This window comes from Bufo bufo, chromosome 10, assembly GCF_905171765.1.
Source record: "Bufo bufo chromosome 10, aBufBuf1.1, whole genome shotgun sequence".
In the NCBI taxonomy this organism is placed as follows: Eukaryota; Metazoa; Chordata; class Amphibia; order Anura; family Bufonidae; genus Bufo; species Bufo bufo.
In genome coordinates, this window is record NC_053398.1 from 28,862,682 (window position 1) to 28,883,330 (window position 20,649).

Consider the following 20,649-nt stretch of genomic DNA (forward strand, 5'->3'; position numbering starts at 1 on the left):
TTTTGATAATTCTCCAGTCCCAATGAATTTTCAGTCTTAATGTTCTATTTTCGTAAATGCCCATAATGACAAACGGAGACTAAAAGGTGGGGGGAAAGAACTGAGGATAGGTAGAGCTAATACTTTTCTGTCAGCAATGTATGTCACACCTGCTGTGTTCCATTGATGCAGAATTTCAGCGGGATCCTTGAATCATATAGACCTGAAACGTAACAAGTTTGATGCACTTGATTGAGACTCCATGGGGCAGAACAGAGTTCCATTCATTTAGATGACTAAAATAGATGGCTAGATTTATACCATCTATTTCGTTTTAACTTTCTTCCTACGATCCTTGGACATGTTTGCTAAAGCATCTTGATACAGAGCTATTGCCAGCGATGACAGGAGCTTCTCCTCGCCAGCAGCAACTTAATGAACCTTGTGCTGACGTCTCCCTCCAATTCTCCATATTATTCAAAGCATCTGTTAAATCACGTCGGATCATGGCAGTTGGAATGGCACATGTAATTTAGCAATCAACTAACAATAAAAAGGCAGAGCGCAAATGATTTCAGAGGCTGGGCAAATATTGTCACAACGTGCGCGGCACAATGTGATATCCATCACGGTTTATTGTTCAGTGATATGTAATCGGCTTTGCTCTTGCATACGTTTAATTGTTGCTATGGGCCAGCCTTATTATTGAGCAGCGTAAGCCAATAATGCGGCCATGTCTCAACCAGAGATTATTTAAAAAAGAAAAAAAAAAGGAGAAAAAAAAGAAAAATAAGATTTTGCTTCGCTTGAAAAGGCAAAAAAAAAATTAGTTGAAAGAAGATATTTTTTTTTGCAGAGCTTACATTGCAGAAAGTACAACATGCCTTTGTGTAGGTTAATGTGTCAAAATGTAGATAATGCTCTTATCAAGCTGCTCAGTCACAGCAATACACTGGAGAGACTATTTTACATGACAACTGATAAGGACAAGGAACAAATGTAGCAAGCTAACATAATCACTTCATTCCAGGCGTACATAAGGGCTCCAACGGCAGAGGCAATACATCCGTGGCCAAGTGGTGCGGTTTCTTATCCACAGATTTCTCCACGATAAATATATCATTTACACTATGGCACTTTAAATCAGGAAAGGCAATGCCACCAGCAGATGTAGAAGAGCAGAAGTTGCTTGAAGGGGTTCTCCGGGAATTAAGAAAATGAAAATACGTAAATATTACTTTATTATGAATATACTCCCAAATACCTATTATTAGTCATAAAGGCTCGTTTTGTCTGGGGAGCAATGATTAGGAAAACAAAATGGCCGCTGTCCTATTAGCACACACAAAACCTGTCCTAATCACACAGGAGGACAAGTTACTTCACAACGCTGAGGTAAAAAGCTGCCTCATCCTCTTCTCTGCCCTACTGGTCATGGATTATGATCCTGAATACAATTGAATATGATATTTAGCTGAATCTTTGTGGGAATGGAGTTCATGAGGAGACATGAAGTACAGAAAGGATGGACAGGACAGACTGTGGTAATGGAGACTACATACAAGTGCTGCTGCTTATTAGCCACATTTGCTCATTATCTCAATTCCAACAGAGATGCAGCTAAAGATTGTATCATCTGTATTCAGGATCATAATCCCCGACAGGTAGAGCAGAGAACAGGATGAGGCAGCTCTTTACCTCAGCGTTGTGAAGTAACTTGTCCTGCTGTGTGATTAGGACAGGTTTTGTGTGTGCTAATAGGACAGCGGCCATTTTGTTTATCCTAATGATTGCTCTCCAGACAAAACGAGTCATTATAACTAATGAAAGGTATTTGGGAATATATTTATAATAAAGTAATATTTAAGTATTTTCATTTTCTTAATTACCGGAGAACCCCTAAGTCCGCTAATCCTGCTGACTTTGTCTCTGATCCTTAGGATAAGTTATCAATATCAAATTGGGAGGGGGGGGGGGGGTATCTGACTCCCAGCATCCCTGCCGATCAGCTGTTTGAAGAGGCCATGGTGCTCCTGTGAGCACCGCAGCCTTATTCTAGGACCGTGACATCACATTCATTGATCAAGTGACCTAGACGTAGCTGTACCAAGCACAGCCGCTATACAATGGACAGTGCTGTGCTTGGTAAGCTGTGAGAAGGCCGCGGTGCTCACTGAAGAGCTGAGGCCTCTTGAAACAGCTGATCAGCAGGGGTGCTAGGTGTTGGACTCCAACCAGTCAGATATTGATGACCTATCCTAAGGATTGGTAATGAATATCAATATTCCGGGATCCCCACCTATCAGCTGTTTTTGAAGGCACCGACACTCACAGTAGCGTCTTGTCTTCTCTCAGCTTTTCCTAGGCTGAGTGATGACACGTTCATTGGTCACGTGGCCTAGGTGCAGCTTAGCCCCATAGAAGTGAAAGGGTCTGAGAGCGATACCAAGCACCGCTGCTATACAATGCACTGCGTTGTGCTTGGTAAACATGGAGAAGGCTGCGGCGCTCACAGGGGCGCTGGTGCCTTCTCAAACAGCAGATCGGTGGGAGTTCCAGGTGTCAAACCCCCACTGATTAGATACTGATGACCTACACTGAGGATAGGTTATCAGTTGTAAAGTCTTGAAAAACGCTTTTAAAGGGCATCTGTCAGCAGATTTGTATCTCTGAAACTGGCTGACCTGCTGCATGTGCGTCTGGCAGCTGAAGGCATCTGTGTTGGTCCCATGTTAATATGTGCCCACATTGCTGAGAAAAATTATGTTTTATTATATGCAAATAAGCCTCTAGGAGCCATTACACCAAGAAGCTCGCTCTCTCTGCATCCTCTCCACTTTGATTGACAGGACCAGGTGTGATGACATTTACACTGCCATGTCCTGTCAATCAAAGTGAAGAGGGTGAGGCATTTGCAGAGAGAGCAGAGCCTCTAGGTGCAACAGCAACGCCCCCATTGCTCCTAGAGGCTCATTTGCATATATTAAAACATCATTTTTCTCAGCAATGCGGGCACATATGAACATGGGACCAACACAGATGCCTTCAGCTGCCAAGCGCACATGTAACAGGTCAACCAGTGTCATAGGTACAAATCTGCTGACATCGGCTCTTTAAGTGTAATACAACAAAAAGTCAGATGTATGAACATTAATTAGTAATTTATGAAACTTTATGAGAATCCTCTAATTCTATAAAAAAAAAAAAAACAACTCTATACCATGAATTTCCAGAAGCTTAATTACAAAGACAAATTATTTACAACTGGATAATGAGATGGGAACTGATTCCCATTTCTATTAATCAATGGTTGTTAAGACATTGGTGACCACAGTGCGATTAATTAGTACTTTTTTCAAACTGATCAACTTTGACGTTGCAAATTGTTTTCCCATTACGCTAATTTGAAAACTGGTTTAAGCTGCATCACAAAGATCACGGCTGAGAGGCTGACAGGGACGGACACTAATTACTGAACAAGTGAGCCAGGAAGAATCACAATCTGGAGTACCTTTGCTCCTTGACTAGAGTCGTAGGTGCGAAAGAGTTAAAAGACAGCCGATCAAACTCAACCCAGCAACACCCAAGTAGACACATTTAAAAACACAGCATGTTCCATGAGATGAGCCGAGGGGTTTATAATGACAAGAGAGGAAGCACACGGTCACAAGGCATGGCAATTAAGACTATGACTCACCCGTAACCAATCAAAACTGTGGTCTACACCTGACCATTGACTCTGTTCAGCATGTAATTGAATGTGCTGACGTGTGCTGTGCAAAAGCAGATTTAGTCCTAAATTTTCATCTCATTTAAAGAAATGCAAGTAGACAGCAAAAGCTTTTGAGAAGCGCTGCTCTCGCGGACATGAGAAACTTTACAGGAAGATGGTTACTCTCAAAAGGTAGACGACTGTCGAGGAGGTGCAATGGTCTGCTCTTCAGTGAAGGAGACGATGCAGCAATCTCCTCCACAGTAGGGGGAGCAGCGATCACTAAGGTCATCGCTTGTCCCTATACAGAATCATTGTTTTCTGGCAGCAGAGCGTGATTACACCGCTGCTGCCAAACGATAAGATTACCCAATAAATTAGAGTTTTGCTCGTTCATCGTGTAATTGGTGGCACCTTTATACCGGCAGATTACTGCAAACGAGCGTTCCTACAAACGCTTTCTAGCGATTTTCTGCCAGTGTACCACAGCCCTTACATGCTGAATTGATAATAATTATAGTAGTGATCATCTACTCTTTTCTTGCCCTAATTCAGTATACAGTGTCTTTCACGTTCCTTGAACTTCAAAGATGCCTATAAACACCATTGAACAATGGAGGCTTGACCCTTACAATAACACTAGAAAAAATATACAGCCATGCCCCTGCCAGTACTAGTTCCCAAAGGCATATGGCCCAAAGTGGGACCGTCATAGGATGGCAGTTTTTTATTTTATTACAAAGGTTTATAAAAATGTTCTTCTTCTAAAGCTTCCCAGAACAAGCCGAACAATGGGATCATGCTAAAATTCAGTGGACATTGGTGATACTCTCACCATGGAGTTTGTAAACACGTCGGAAGTGATGTTGGCATAGGAATTCTTTCTAGGCAGCTCCATAAATTGGGTTTCCTTGGCTATGCAGCTCAGACAAGCCTGGGAATACGATATGCAATGCCAACTGGAGTGGTGCAACAGAAACAGCCATTGGAGTCTGGAGCAGTAGGATTGCCGTATTTTAGCACTGTCCGTCAAGAACTTCATAAAATCGGTTCTGGTGGCTATGAAGCCCATAAAAACCTGGGATTACCATATGCAATGTCAACTGGAGTGGTGCAAACAAAAAGGAATGTCCCCAACATTTGCTCAGTGTCTTTGCAAATGTATAACCAGATTGAATGACTTTATGATCAATATACTTGTAAAATGTGTAAGCTACCGAGAAGCAAAAAATATTCTCTAGGAGAGAGTTCCTCAACTCCAGTCCTTAGGGCCCACCTGCCGGTCATGATTTGAGAATATCCCACAGAATGAATACTGTGGTAAGTGCTGATGCGTTGACGCTAACCGTATCACTTGCTCAATACTAAAGAAATCCTGAAAACACGTTGGCCCTGAGGACTGGAGTTGAGGAACACTGCTCTAGGAAATAATTTGCTCCAACTGTGTTCAACCTTCGATCTACTTCTATCGGATGTGTATGGGAACCTTAAAATGCTTGTGCTGCACAATGGAGTCTTGGGACCTCTGCAGATTCAATACTTCTGCTGTTCACGGGTGATTATGGGCATCTACAAAGTTCCAGGCAGGTGAAATTCAGCAGTCGGATGGTGGTGAGCAAACCATAAATCTATATTTGTGCTGTAAGTGGCAGCCTGTTGCCTGCTAACAGATCAGCAATGCAAATGATATTCTTTCCGGACTGCTCTGAAACGAGCCATTCCCTTACCATAGGTTAATGGAGTTTCTAATTATTACTGCTCATATTGTATAAAGTCAGCAATGATGGAGTTTTACTTCAAGTACATTTTTCAGGATCAAAAATTTCTACAGATTTCTACATAGTGGTCAGAGCTGCATTTTCCTGATCCTGGATAAGTACTACAGTCGTGGCCAAAAGTTTTGAGAATGACACAAATATTAGTTTTCACAAAGTTTGCTGCTAAACTGCTTTTAGATCTTTGTTTCAGTTGTTTCTGTGATGTAGTGAAATATAATTACACGCACTTCATACGTTTCAAAGGCTTTTATCGACAATTACATGACATTTATGCAAAGAGTCAGTATATGCAGTGTTGGCCCTTCTTTTTCAGGACCTCTGCAATTCGACTGGGCATGCTCTCAACCAACTTATGGGCCAATTCCTGACTGATAGCAACCCACTCTTTCATAATCACTTCTTGGAGTTTGTCAGAATTAGTGGGTTTTTGTTTGTCCACCCGCCTCTTGAGGATTGACCACAAGTTCTCAATGGGATTAAGATCTGGGGAGTTTCCAGGCCATGGACCCAAAATATCAACGTTTTGGTCCCCGAGCCACTTAATTATCACTTTTGCCTTATGGCACGGTGCTCCATCGTGCTGGAAAGTGCATTGTTCACCAAACTGTTGTTGGATTGTTGGAAGAAGTCGCTGTTGGAGGGTGTTTTGGTACCATTCTTTATTCATGGCTGTGTTTTTGGGCAAAATTGTTAGTGAGCCCACTCCCTTGGATGAGAAGCAACCCCACACATGAATGGTCTCAGTATGCTTTACTGTTGGCATGACACAGGACTGATGGTAGCGCTCACCTTTTCTTCTCCGGACAAGCCTTTTTCCAGATGCCCCAAACAATCGGAAAGAGGCTTCATCGGAGAATATGACTTTGCCCCAGTCCTCAGCAGTCCATTCACCATAGTTTCTGCAGAAGATCAATCTGTCCCTGATGGTTTTTTTTTGGAGAGAAGTGGCTTCTTTGCTGCCCTTCTTGACACCAGGCCATCTTCCAAAAGTCTTCGCCTCACTGTGTGTGCAGATGCGCTCACACCTGCCTGCTGCCATTCCTGAGCAAGCTCTGCACTGGTGGCACTCCTAAAGAGGATTCAGCTGCGGGATCGGAGACAATCCTGGCGCTTGCTGGACTTTCTTGGACGCCCTGAAGCCTTCTTAACAAGAATTGAACCTCTTTCCTTGAAGTTCTTGATGATCCTATAAATTGTTGATTGAGGTGCAATCTTAGTAGCCACAATATCCTTGCCTGTGAAGCCATTTTTATTCAACGCAATGATGGCTGCACGCGTTTCTTTGCAGGTCACCATGGTTAACAATGGAAGAACAATGATTTCAAGCATCACCCTCCTTTTAACATGTCAAGTCTGCCATTTTAACCCAATCAGCCTGACATAATGATCTCCAGCCTTGTGCTCGTCAACATTCTCACCTGAGTTAACAAGACGATTACTGAAATTATCTCAGCAGGTCCTTTAAATGACAGCAATGAAATGCAGTGGAAAGTTTTTTTTGGGATTAAGTTAATTTTCATGGCAAAGAAGGACTATGCAATTCATCTGATCACTCTTCATAACATTCTGGAGTATATGCAAATTGCTATTATAAAAACTTAAGCAGCAACTTTTCCAATTTCCAATATTTATGTAATTCTCAAAACTTTTGGCCACGACTGTACATAGAGTTTCATTACTGAGTTTAATACATAATCAGTATGCAGCAGACTCCCCCTAGTGTTGGCACCAAGAATTTTGTTATTTAACTTATTTTAAAGATATATTAACCAGCACAGAATTTTAGCCGTATGGGAGATGGGAGTTATGGGAGAAGTTTCCTAAAAGCGTTACGGACTTTTCAAAAACTTTTCAAATGTCATAGATGTCTTCTATGACATATCAAAACTTTTTGAAAAGTTAGTGACACTTTAAACTATGTATTACAGGGTTAAATTTGCCTTTATGGGATATTCTCACCTTAGACATCTATGGAATATCCAATTGGACCCACACTTATCTCTAGAATGGGGTCACCCATGCTGGCTTCAAACATAAACTAATGGAAAGATCCCAACATATGTGTGACCACCTCTCCCTTCATTCTCCACCTGATGGGTTAGAGCAGTGTTCCTCAACTCCAGTCCTCAGGGCACCCCTGCCAGTCATGATTTGAGAATATCCCACAGAATGAATTCCTGTGGCAAGTCCTGATGCATTGACACTAATTATATCACCTACCCAATACTAAGGAAATCCTGAAAACATGACCGCAGGTGGGCCCTGAGGACTGAAGTTGAGGAATACTGGGTTAGAGAACCCCTCACCCTCCTTTCTGGAGATAGATGCAGGTTCCAGAGGTGGGACTGGCACCTATCTCCAGAAAGGAGAGAGTTTCTCCAAACCACCAGGAAGAGGATGAATGGAGAGGTGGTCACAGATTCCATTCACATCTACAGGAGGCAGGCAGAGACTGGGCCCGGGGACTCATTCAACCTATAGGTACAGGTTCCAGAGATTGGACCTGCAGCTGCATCTATCTGATGCATTCAGTCATTACTTTTGGAAATTTATTAACATCCTCTAGCACTGTAAAATATTACTTCAACTTTACCATCCAATTTTTTTTATTTTCTTCCCTTTAATAATCTACAGTTATTTGGATCAAGAGGTATAAGAACTGGCAAGTTTCATCTAATGATCGTACAATGCTGATTTCAGATGATTTATACTGAGCCGAAAGCATTTTCTGTAGACAAGTTTTTAGATTTTTTTTTAAGACAACTTTGACAGCAAAAAAAAAAAAAAACAGCATCATGTGAATATTTTATGATTATATTTATTTCCTCATATAGCTGTAAGGAGAAAAACACAGTGGGCAGATACATTGCATCAGAGCAGCAGGTTAGTTTACATTGCAGGGTGTATGGGATTAGAGTGTACCCAATGCCCAGTAATGATATTTTCAACCGTGAATGGATCATTACTGCGTAGGAGGGAAAATCCCATAGTGCCAACAGCCTCTACAGAACGGCTGTCGTCTGACTGCACAAATAGAACGTAACAGATGAGATTCTGGATGTGGACAAATATGCCATTTGTGACTGTGCAAAGACCAGTCTCTTTTATAAAACTTTTGATATGTCATTGTGACACGTCAGAGGTTTTGATCGGTGGATGACTAGGTGCAGAGACCCCCACCGATTGCTGAAACGAAGGAGTGCTCAGTCGAGCATTATGCCCCTGCTCTCCTCGGCTTGATCTTCAGCTAACCCCACCTCTCTGAAAAATGATGACAGATTGCTCTTGCCCCTTCGTTTCTGCGATCGTGGGACCCAGGTGATGTCTCTTTTACAGGTCAGTGAATCGCATATGTGTACTGTCTGTGGTCTCCATGAACCACTCAAGCATCTGTTGACTTTAATTAAACCATTTAAGACATTAAAGGTTTTATGGGTGTCCCTCAACTGGGTCCTCTACTGACCCTTAAGAGCATGCACTTCTCTGAATCATTATGCCTCTTTCATGTATATCTTGACTTGAAAGTGTGGTTTCCTGACTGTGGGTCCAAGGTGACACCATGGAATCAGGCCTTATTCATGCTAAAAATCAGGATAGATAAGCCCTGTCCTGGGAACACCTTGACCTACCAGGAACTCCCACTTATGGACGGGGTTTGTGTCAGCTCCGCCCATTTTGGCGCAGGACAAATTTGCAGGGACTGCCTCCAAAAATCAGGGACAGCACTGCCAAATTCAGGACAGTTAGCAACTATGCCTATTTTGTTGGTGATTACAGACCCCTTATGTACATTATAGTCTTTGGACCCGTGAAAACCACAGTCCTTAGTTTTCATAAATCGTTGGTAGGAAATGCTCTGGAGACTAATTTTCAGCCTAGCAGTGTGTGTGGAATACAGATGACACACAGAGGGCAAAAAACAGACATACCGACCCTTCAAGGATGAACCACTGACCATCTTATCATGGATGTCATCGCGGACACGTGAAAGAAGCTTGACCAACGATGGATATCAGATATCAACATTTTTATGAAAAGGCAGTTACTCTTTTAGCTTATGCTGGCTACACTTGGTCTTTCAGGTGGTGCTGAACATGGTTCAACCCAAGTTAATGGACACATTTATGTTGTATCCAAATCATGAATGAAAAAATACTACCATGTGCAGAAAAGGCATTTCAGCAAGAGAAGAAGTCATAAAAAAGAAGAAGCTGTCAAGAGCAGACATACAGATGTAAATAACTTTAACTTGAAGTTTAACGTTAAAAAAAAGCCACAGCAAACTTTAACTTAGAGGGGTTATCCCATGACTAATGTAAAAAATGAGAATCAGACATCATATAGCACATGATAACCTCTTTCTAACAAAGCTAAAACCAGTCCTGTACCTCACATGGATCCAGAGATCTCCCCATTCATTGCTCTGCTAGATTTATATCAAGTTGACAGCTCAAGAGTGTGTCTCAGCTCTCCCTATCACAGCTCAGGAGGCAGTTGAAGAATGAAACTGAGCATGTGCGGCCTTCTCAGTGAGCAAGACAAAGAAATAAGAAAAACAAAAAACAAAGAGCAGGTGGTGCTGTACTGTACATTTTACTGAAAAATTCAATGGCTAGGCTAAATTTTTAATGACATGCAATTACAAAAGTATTCAGATCCAGTGGCTGGTTTGAATACTGTAGAATATTTTTTGTGGGACAAGTGCTTTAACTTTCAATTACTTTTTCATTTTAAGTAACTTAAAAAGATTAAAATAGACAAATCGCCAGGACCAGATGGCATACACCCCTGTATCCTAAGAGAATTAAAGAAGTTCTGCACTTTGTTTAAACTGATGATCTCTCCTCTGGATAGATCATCAGCTTCTGACCGGCGGTGGTCCGACACCCGGGACCCCCGCCGATCAGCTGTTTGAGAAGGCAGCGGTGCTCCAGCAGCGCCGAGGCATTCTCACTGTTTACCGCAGGCCCAGTGACGTCACGACTAGTATCACTGGCCTGGGGCGCGGCTAAGCTCCATTCAAGTGAACAGAGCTTAGCCCTGCCCAGGCCAGTGATACTAGTCGTGACGTCACTGGGCCTGCGGTAAACAGTGAGAAGGCCTCGGTGCTGCTGGAGCACCGCTGCCTTCTCAAACAGCTGATCGGCAGAGGTCCCGGGTGTCAGTACAGAGATCTCTCCCATTATCTATTTATCCCCAGAACTGTGACAAGGGGACACCCTCTGCGTCTGGAGGAAAGAAGGTTTCTACACAAACATAGAAGAGGATTCTTTACGGTAAGAGCAGTGAGACTATGGAGCTCTCTGCCTGAGGAGGTGGTGATGGTGAGTTCAATAAAAGAGTTCAAGAGCGGACTGGATGTATTTCTGGAGTGTAATAATATTACAGGCTATAGCTACTAGAGATGGGTCGTTGATCCAGGGAGTTATTCTGATTGCCTGATTGGAGTCGGGAAGGAATTTTTTTCCCCCTTAAGTGGGGAAAATTGGCTTCTACCTCACAAAAGTTTTTTTTGGCCTTCCTCTGGATCAACTTGCAGGATAACAGGCTGAACTGGATGGACAGATGTCTTTTTTTCGGCCTTATAAACTATGTTACTATGTAATGTAAAGTTTACTGCAACTGAATAGTGGTGATGAGCATAGTCAAAATTTGTTTTCGCGATATTCGCCAATTCTAGAATTCGTGATCTCCAGTCATTATTTTCTTGATTGCGAAAATCGGCAATGTAATATGCGTGGCTCACTTTTGCTAGAGAAGCGGCCCCGTGCTGGCAGCGGGCCAGCACTGGAACCAACTTCCTTACCACGACCATGGCTGCCATCACACCCACAGCCGCTTATGATCAGCAAAAAATTTATTTACAGCCAAAAAAACTACACAAAGAAAATAAAGAGGGACTTTGGGATGACTTTATTGGGTTTGGGACAATGGGGAAAAAAATCTAATAAAATAGGGATTCCCAAAAACAGACAGCACTGACTATCTGTATTATATATATGAGCTAACTATCTAATGTAATTGAATAAGGATCCAGATGACTCAGCAAAGCACAGAGCACAGCAATGTCACTGCTCTCTCTCTCAGAACTGCAAAGAAACCGCAGAAAATGGCTGCTGGGGAGGTTCTTATATAGTAAGGGGTAGGCAACTTTCCAATTGGTTGCTAGGGATGTTGCTAAGCTCAGACAAGTTAAGCATCAAGTTAAAGATCACCTTGACCAAATGGAGATGAGAAAAAGGAATGTCTGCATCAGAGGAGACGTCACTGGATAAGAGTTGTGTAGTGCTGTATTCTCCTTCTTGACCAGGCAGTACGCCGTTGGTAGTGCTTGCTGCTGTGGCCTGTGTTTCACCTCCTCTGTCCCCTTTTTCATATCTTAATTAGAGACAACTGGAAGAGGAGGTGCTGGACATGGCAGCTGGAGCCACCACAGAGGGGCAACTTCTGGGGAGGTCATTTGTGCTCCTGGGGCAGTATTGTATGGTGTGCAGTATTGCTAGCCCCACCTACTTATATTGACCACGCCTTCTGTCAGTTTGGATCCGCCTACAACCTGGGGCTAATTTTTTTTTTTTTTTTTTCAGGGCCACTTTTAGTATTTTTTTTTAGGGCCACTTTAAGTTCCCAGTCCGCCCCTGAAGATAGGCCATCAATATTCTGAACCTGGAAAACCATTCAAGTATTCATCAGCACTGAGCATGCCCTAAAGACAGAATTTAGCACTGTTTTAATGTATAACATATGCTACTCATATTTTCTGGCTAATGTAATATATCTTATAAGAATTTGAAACACGTAACCACGCATATGACTGAATCTTCTTTAGCCCCCACAGTCCTAAGAATACCCATCAAGCTATAACTCAGCCCGCGAGCAGCATTTGCCTATTTTTATAATAAATCACGAATCAGGCAAACAATCACAAGGCTGAGCCACAAGTGCAAATGTGACTTCGAAGAAGCCATCGCCATCAAAATTCCCATCTGCTCTCGTGGCTGCATCTTCAGTCCCCGTGTGCTCTCTGCGTTAAATCATTTTACAAACATTTATGACTGTCAATTAAAATACAAAAAAAACATGGAAGAAAACCAAAAACGGACCTAAATTTTTTTTTAAAAATCTAATCAAGATATAATGACAAATCAAGAGGACGGTTGACATGAAAGAGGAATAGACAGGATTAAATCCTGAATGATTTCCAGGACAAATAGATCCCTTTGGGACCTGAGGGATTAATATATATTTTTTTCCAGACACAGTACAGAATTAATGAGGGTACCTGCAACAATGCTTGCGAGCTGCTGAGTTCTGGTGATGGGGTATATACTACGTGCCTGTACGATGGCTGAAGCTATTTTCTTGGCGTGTTTCTCCTCCCCGTACGTTTTCAGGATAGACGCAAGCGCCTGTTGATCTAAAGCATTCACAACATCAGCAGCGGTGGGCATGTCAGGATACCTACGCACAAGGAGAGCCAATTAGTTCCCTGACGTCGGTTTTCATTGACAAGAGGTGAAGCTTCATAGCACAGAGACATGAGAGAGGAAAAACACACAAGTGCACACTTACTCTGCATAGGTGTGACTCTGACATTTTAAAATAACTCAGAAAATCTGAAATAGATCCTACCTTCCATTCCACCTACTTTCAGTTCCTTGTTCAGCCAAAACTTTTACTCATTGAGATTTAAAGAAGCACTCCAGCATTTCTATGTCGTATTGCTATTTATATGTTATAGTTGATGCGCCATCTATAGCTTGTCTGCCATCTTGATTGCTTCTTCCCCTCTGATGTGGTTCCCCTAATGCAGCCAACATTCCCCATCATGCCTCAGGGTTGCTAGAGACAGGGGGAGTGAAATCTAATCACACTGGAATTGTTCTGCTGTCAGTCCCATCTAAGGGAAGCCAATAATAGAGCAGTGACATAGAAATGATCTCCTCTAACTTAATGCTTTCTATGTGATGAAGCCTCAGTCTGCTTATCCTGCCTCCTGCTTATGATGGGTTTCTCCTTGTCAGTTCTTACAAGCAGAAGGCAGGGAACAGCAGTGTGAAGATGCATCTCAAAAGATACACTGGAGGTTATGCACACAGCACACACTGTATGGGCAGGCAGAGTGAGCCAGGAAGAGGGGGGGGGGGGTTTATAACTCTGCAGCTAACCACTCTAGGGACTTAAGTTACCAACTACTGCAGCACACCTGATCCCTTAGATAAGGCAGAAATGATACAGTCAGCAACACTCAATGCATTGGGAGGTGGCATACAGAGAACAAAGGAGGCTGAAGGTTGACAGGGGTCCGAAAGCTTCCAAGACGGATTCTAGAAATGCTGATGTATTCTTGCAGTTCACACAAACTCAGTCACACAGGAGAGACAGATATCCTGTCTATGCAGGAGAGCAACCTCTGGATTGTTGGTGAGATCATATGACACTGCTGTCCATATTGCAAGGGTTCAAAATGTATGGATGCAGTTGACCTGGAATAAATCAAATAATTGCTAGAATGGGGCGATGTCCCTGCCTTTTGCCCTTTTTAGGGGCACTAGACAAGGTTGTCCCTTATCGCCGCTGCTCGCTGCAATCGCAATAGTACCACTAGCGATAAATATTAGACAGAATGAAAGTATTAATGGGGTTTCAATACGGTAATGTAAGGGAGACAACAATGTTATATGCGCATGATATCTAGTTGTTCTTAGCGAAAATCGATGAGGAGATGGTGAAAGATGGAAATAATTGAGAGATTTGGATACTATTCGGGGCTCAAAATAAATTGGGAAAAATCTCACTTGATGTTGTTAGGGGATGAGATAGGTGAGAGGAGTTCTGAAGTTCACCAGGTGGATAGAGATAGTAGTTTTAGGTATTTGGGAGTAAATATTGCAAAGAATTTGATGGAATATGTTAGGTTGAATGTGCATCCTCTCTTAGATGAGTTGAAAAAATAATAATTATTGCTAGAATACTGCTGGTGAGTCAGCATTATATGTCCAAACAAAACTGACTGGAGTACTTCTTTAAACCATCCATCTTGACGATATAGCAGAGCTCAGTTTGTCAGCTGTAGGAAAGTCCAGTATATGGCAGAACTCGTATGTTATTGGTAGGGTTAGATAAGGACGGGATCACATTGGCGTTACCGAATTCCGTTATAAGTTCCGTTAAAACAGAGTTATAACAGAATACAATGGAATTTTAGGGCGGAATGCAAAACGGAAGCCTTTAGGAGGCATTCGGTTTGCTCCGTCCTAATACATGGCTATGGGGACACATAATGGTTCTTTTTGGTTCAGTTATACATGAATGAAAAAAATAGTCCTGTCGACAGGACTATTTTTTCCTGTCATGTATAATGGAGCCAAGCGGAATCGTATGTGTCCCCATAGACAAGTATTAGGACGGAGCAAAACTGAATAAGTAGTGAATGGAGAAAGCCGCGGATGCGTAGCATGCTCTTGGATCATGGTGCGGCCCTGTTCTTGAGATAGGAGCGGGTCCCAGACGGGAACACCCCTTCAAGGCTGGAATCAGTAATGCAGTATTTAATGTCGTTTTTGGAGTCAAAAAGAATGGTAAATATAAAGAAATACATCTTTCTGCTGTATCAACTTCTGGATTTTTTTAAAAAAAACTGTACCAAAAACTGCATGTGTGATTCCAGCCTAAAAAGTACTTTTTAAAGGGGTTCTCTGGGCTATTTATAAAAACAGTTCTTTCTATCGCCCTTTTTGAAAGAAGATCATTAGTTTAATACTTACCTGATCTTCCATCCACCTATGCTACACTTCCCGCTGTGCTCACATAGGCTGTGGGTTCTTCCAACCAGATCCTGACCAGATGTGTGTGCGGCATGCATGCCACATCACCCTTCACTGCCATGGGATTGCTGGAAATAGCTAAGCCATTGGTCAGCAGTTTTCAGAACTCCCATAGCTATGAATGGAGGGTGGTTGCGATTTCACACCTGCCCGACATTGATGGCCTTCTCTTGACCCTACTCTTGACCTGCCTTGCACAACTAACTACAGGCCTGTCTCTAATCTCCCTTTTATCTCAAAACTCCTGAAGTGTCTGGTCTACGCTCACCTCATCGGTTATCCCTCTCCTTGATCCATTACAATCCGGTTTTTGCACCCTACATTCTGCAGAAACTGCCCCCACCAAAGTGACCAATGACCTCCTGACATGCAATGCAATGGTGACTACTCTTTACTAATTCTCCTCGATCTCTCTGCTACACTTGACACTGTAGACTACCATCTCCTACTCACCATGCTCCAATCTATCGGCCTAAATACCTCCCTCCTGGTTCTCTTCCTATTTCTCTAACATCTCTTTCAGTATATCATTCTCTGGCTCTAATTCCCCTCCTCTCCCTCTTGCTGTTGGGGTTCCTCAGGGTTCAGTCCTAGGTCCTCTACTCTTTTCTCTCTACACAGTTCCTATTGGACAGACTATGATCAGATTTTGTTTCTAGTACATCTCTAGCCTTATAACAAGAGGAAGGAGGTGTCACGACCCTTGGTTAGGTCGTGACTCCGTGTCTTCACATGCGGTTGCCTTTGGCAACGTGGTTTGCATGTGAGGCACTTTTCCTTGGATGCGGTGTTTCCCCATTTTGGTATGCACGGGGTTAAGGTGTGTCTGGTAGGTGTGACCTCAGGCCTCCTTATATGCTGGTGTGGAGCCTGAAGGTCAGTTTGATTTTGGTTGTCAGCTTGGTGTGGATCTCTGCTCCTGGGCTGTTTGTGATTATGTCTGTGTGAGTCACCCTTATTTATTATTCTGTTTCCTTTGCTGTGTCTGTTGTCCCCTCCGGTGTGTTTCTGTCATTCCTCCCCCCACCTGGTGTATGCAGTTATGGTGTGGGTTTACACTTACCTGCCGCATCTCGGCTGCGGCAGGCAAGTGTAAATAGCATTGTTATGTTGCTGTGTGACTTACCTGCCGTACTGCTTCACCCATAGCCTTGCATCCTGTCAGCTACTGGGCCTCTGGAGACGCCTGTCATCCGTGTCGTGGATGCACAGGTATTCTCTGCCCTGTCATCAGGCCTAGGGCATAGCAGGGATAGCAGGGTCCTAGGTTGGTGAGCATGAGCCCCCTTACCTTCTGAGACGGCTCATGCGCTAGGAGTCTAGGGAGAGCTCAGGATTACATAAGGAGGTGACCTGCTCCCTGTTCCTTCCTATCTGGCGTTGCAGCCTCAGCTATTGCACGGTGGGGGGTTTTCCCCACTCCCCGCCGTGACATAATAATAAATAAGGGTGACTCACACAGACATAATCACAAACAGCCCAGGAGCAGAGATCCACACCAAGCTGACAACCAAAATCAAACTGACCTTCAGGCTCCACCACACCAACACATAAGGAGGCCTGAGGTCACACCCACCACACCTACATAACACCACATCCAAGGAAAAGTGCCTCACATGCAAACCACGTTGCCAAAGGCAACCGCATGTGAAGACACAGAGTCACAACCTAACCAAGGGTCGTGACAGGAGGGCCCTAAAAAGAACCCTGTGACTTCATAACCCGATGGGCGTCATTTTTTCATCTATAGAAATCGTGGATCTATCCATCAAGCAGCACCACCAAAAGAAACACCCAGGGACAAGACATCCAACCCGGTGGGCGTTATCTTCCCAAATCACAGTAACCGCGAGTTACTTCATCAAGTGGCACCACGCAAAAATCATGGGAACCGTGAGTAACCGCATTAAGTGGCCCGCACTGTTTACGTGTATGATATATTATGCCCGAGATAATCCTATTTACTTGTTCCAATTATATCGCTAGTAGCTATCTTGGTAGATCTAGTATATCGTGTCACACTAGATTTTCTGTGGACTTGTGATTATTATAAGCTATCGTCTTTATGTGAGGGTTAATTATATTTTATTTTACACTATTAAAAGTTAAATTTTAGGGGATTTTGCTTTGTGTAAGTCAATATTCTATAACTCCGCTACTTGTGTCTTTAAAGTACATCTCTAGGCTGAGATGTATACACTTCATCCACTTTGTTCACTGTCTCTAACATCTTGTCCTCTATCTGAAACTGAACTTCAGGTGTTTCCTCTATCTACTAACCTACCTAAACCTGATATCTCCAGCTCAATGAGTGGCACTACCAGCATCACACCTAAGCAGCACGCCCGCTGACTCTGCATTATGTTTGACACTGATCTCTCATTAACCCCTTATATTTAATCTCTTGCCTGCTCATGTCGCTTGCACATCAAAAACATCTCTAGAATCCGCCCCTTCCTTATTGGCGAAACAACAAAAACTCTCATTGTTGCCCTGATCCATTCCCGTCTTGATTACTGTAACTCATAACTAGTTGGTCTCCCCTTGACCAGACTCTCCCCTCTCCAATCTATCCTGCAGCCAGGCTCATCTATCTGTCTAGCCGCCAATCCGACATCTCCCCCCTGTGCCAGTCATTGCACTGGTTGCCCACATAGTACAGGATTCAATTTAAAATCCTTATTCTCAGCCACAAAGCTCTTCACAGTGCTGTACCCCCTATATCACTTCCCTCATCTCTGTCTACCATCCAACCCATGCTCTCTGTTCCGCCAATGGCTTATGACTGACATCCACCATTATCCGAACCTCTCACTCCAAGACTTCTCCTGAGTTGCATCAGTTCTCTGAAATGCCCTACCCCAAGAAATTAGGTTAATTCATAACATCCACAGTTTATGCGCTCCCTAAAACACTTTTTTTTTTATGGTTAACCGATCACATTCCCTAATCTAACTCTGCTCCATTCACCATCATTCTTCTAAACCTGAACCATCATCAAACCGCACCCCAGGCACTCTGAAGCACTATAGATGTTGGCTGTTGACTGGCCCATGACATCTTAATCTACTCCCCTATTGTGATTTAAGATGACCGGACCATTGCACAAATCAGGCACTTGTTACCCTTTGTCTCGCCGCTATCCCCTCATAGATTGTAAGCTCTTGCAAGCAGGGCCCTCCTTCATCTTGTTATAACGGTTGACTTCTTTGTTGCTATGTTATTTATGACTCGGTTTGTACTTGAACCTCTGGAGTATAAAGTGCTGCGGAATATGTTGGCGCTATATAAATAATGATTATTATTATATTATTATTATGCAATATCCTGGTGATATGCTATCAATGTCTGAGATGGGAATACCCCTTTAAGCCCCACTCACTTAATCAGTGGTGCCCCAATGATTGGGTTCCCCCCAGATAAGTCCCTTATCACCTATCCTGTGGATAGAGGATAGTTCTCACTTTGCTACAACCCCTTTAATGACTACAAGTAGAGGTCCTAAAAGTTGCAACGAATTGATACATAAAGTATAATAAGAAATAGTTTTATTTGTTAAAGGGGGTGACCACTTGATAATCTTTGAGGGCACATGTAAAGAAAGAAGAGAAGTCATACATGAGTCCACCGATTCCACCATGCTGCTCCTCGTGTCCCCAACAGTTGCTGCTTACTGGTCACTCTTGACAAACAGGAAATACCTGCTCAGCCAATCACTGGCTGCAGAGTTGACCCTCCTCCAGTGATTGGCAGGTCGAGAGGAAAGCTTAAAATCATAAAATACAATGTTAGGAAAACCCCATTCAATGATCCCCTAAGGGAAAGGGTTAAACTTGCAGCTATAATAATCGTTTGGTTGATTTGCTTGATGCACCTATGGGAATAAAGCTGGTCGACTGACTATTTTTGTTATGTTTGCAGCCTACACGCTGGAGGAGGAATTTAAGATAACATTTATTACACAATCTCTGTTCTCGGCATATGAAGAAAAAGTGGGAAGGGGGGCTCTTTTCTCAAGAAAACTTTATAATTGGACTTTGACTGCTGCTGTCTCCTCGTCGTGCTCTTTCTGCCATTGTCTTCTGCTTGACACGTGCTTTATAAATTGGCTTGACAATTATTCGACAATGAGAACAGGTCAGGCAGCTTCCCGTGTGTTTGAGGGGACGCTTCTTGTAATTTTGTTATTTGTACCATTTGTTAGGACGCATAGTGGACGACATGGCATGTGAAAACAAGATCTGGCTGCAAAATTTATATAAAAATAGGATTTTATTATTTTATTTCTTCGTAACTAAGGATTTTGTAACAGAGGAGAACATTGATAATTGGACCAGAGTTGTAGCTAACTCATCACTGCCCATGTGTCCATGGAGAAGACATGTTTTATATTATTGTGGCCATATATTGCAGCATCAATGTTCTGGGAAAGCAAAAATACAGACTGACAACTTGGGCAATGTTCAGATTGGTATTGGTGGCTTCGTTCGGAGCCTTGGTCACAGATTCCATCAGTCTTTCATGCAGTCAAATGCTTGCCGTCAAGACAATGGAAACCACGACAGAACCCAAAGGACTCAAGCGTCAATAAGCTCTCTTTCGCATTGGTGGTTTCCTTCATGCAAAAGGTCCAGCAATGCGTCATGGTTTCCGCTATGAACACAAATTCTAACACAAGTGTGAACACAACCTAAGGCTCAATTCACACTAGTATCATGGCTTCTGTTTTTAACAGAGCCATTTCAGCTATGTCAGATCCATTTTGATCTGGAAACTGATGGATCCAACTGAACCCAATGAGTTTAGAGGGGGTTTGTCAGGTTTCTGTTATTGTTGCACAACAGTCACTCTCCAATAGAAGTGAACAACGACGTCAACTGTGCATGTCTTTTACTGTTCATGCTCATTTAAGTATGATTAAATTATACAAGCTTAGAGGCTATGGACATCTTCGGGACAATTTTTTTAAATATGACTGCATTTACTCATTTTTTCAATTGGTCTTTAAAAATGTTCAGCCATTTCAGAGATACAGGGGTTAAAAACCAGTCTATTTACAAGCTGTCCCTTTCTGTTTTTTTTTTTTTTTTTAATCTGATGGCGCATGTGTACCTCTTATCTCTGATGTCATAAATACTTATATAGCTCAATTCTTATCAAACTGATAAGAACATGGCTTCAATGTTTATGAGGTCAAGAGATCAGAGATAAGAGCTACACATGAGCTGGTGAAATGACAGGATTCAAAGAAAACAGAAAGAGACAGCTTGCAAACAGACAGATTTTTAACCCCTGTAACTCAGAAATGGCTGAACATTTTTAATAAGGGCCAAGTGAAGGGAAAAAAAAAACG

At 42.7% G+C, this 20,649-nt stretch overlaps 1 protein-coding gene across 1 annotated transcript in view; it reads right to left on the reverse strand.

Moving 5' to 3' along the window:
• METTL15 (methyltransferase like 15) overlaps nucleotides 1–20,649 on the reverse strand; it is a 218,555-nt gene that overhangs the window by 18,190 nt on the left and 179,716 nt on the right. The window contains exon 5 of the mRNA XM_040410241.1: nucleotides 12,752–12,930. Within this exon, the coding sequence (XP_040266175.1) occupies nucleotides 12,752–12,930 (179 nt within the window). The remainder of the gene's footprint in view (nucleotides 1–12,751; nucleotides 12,931–20,649) is intronic.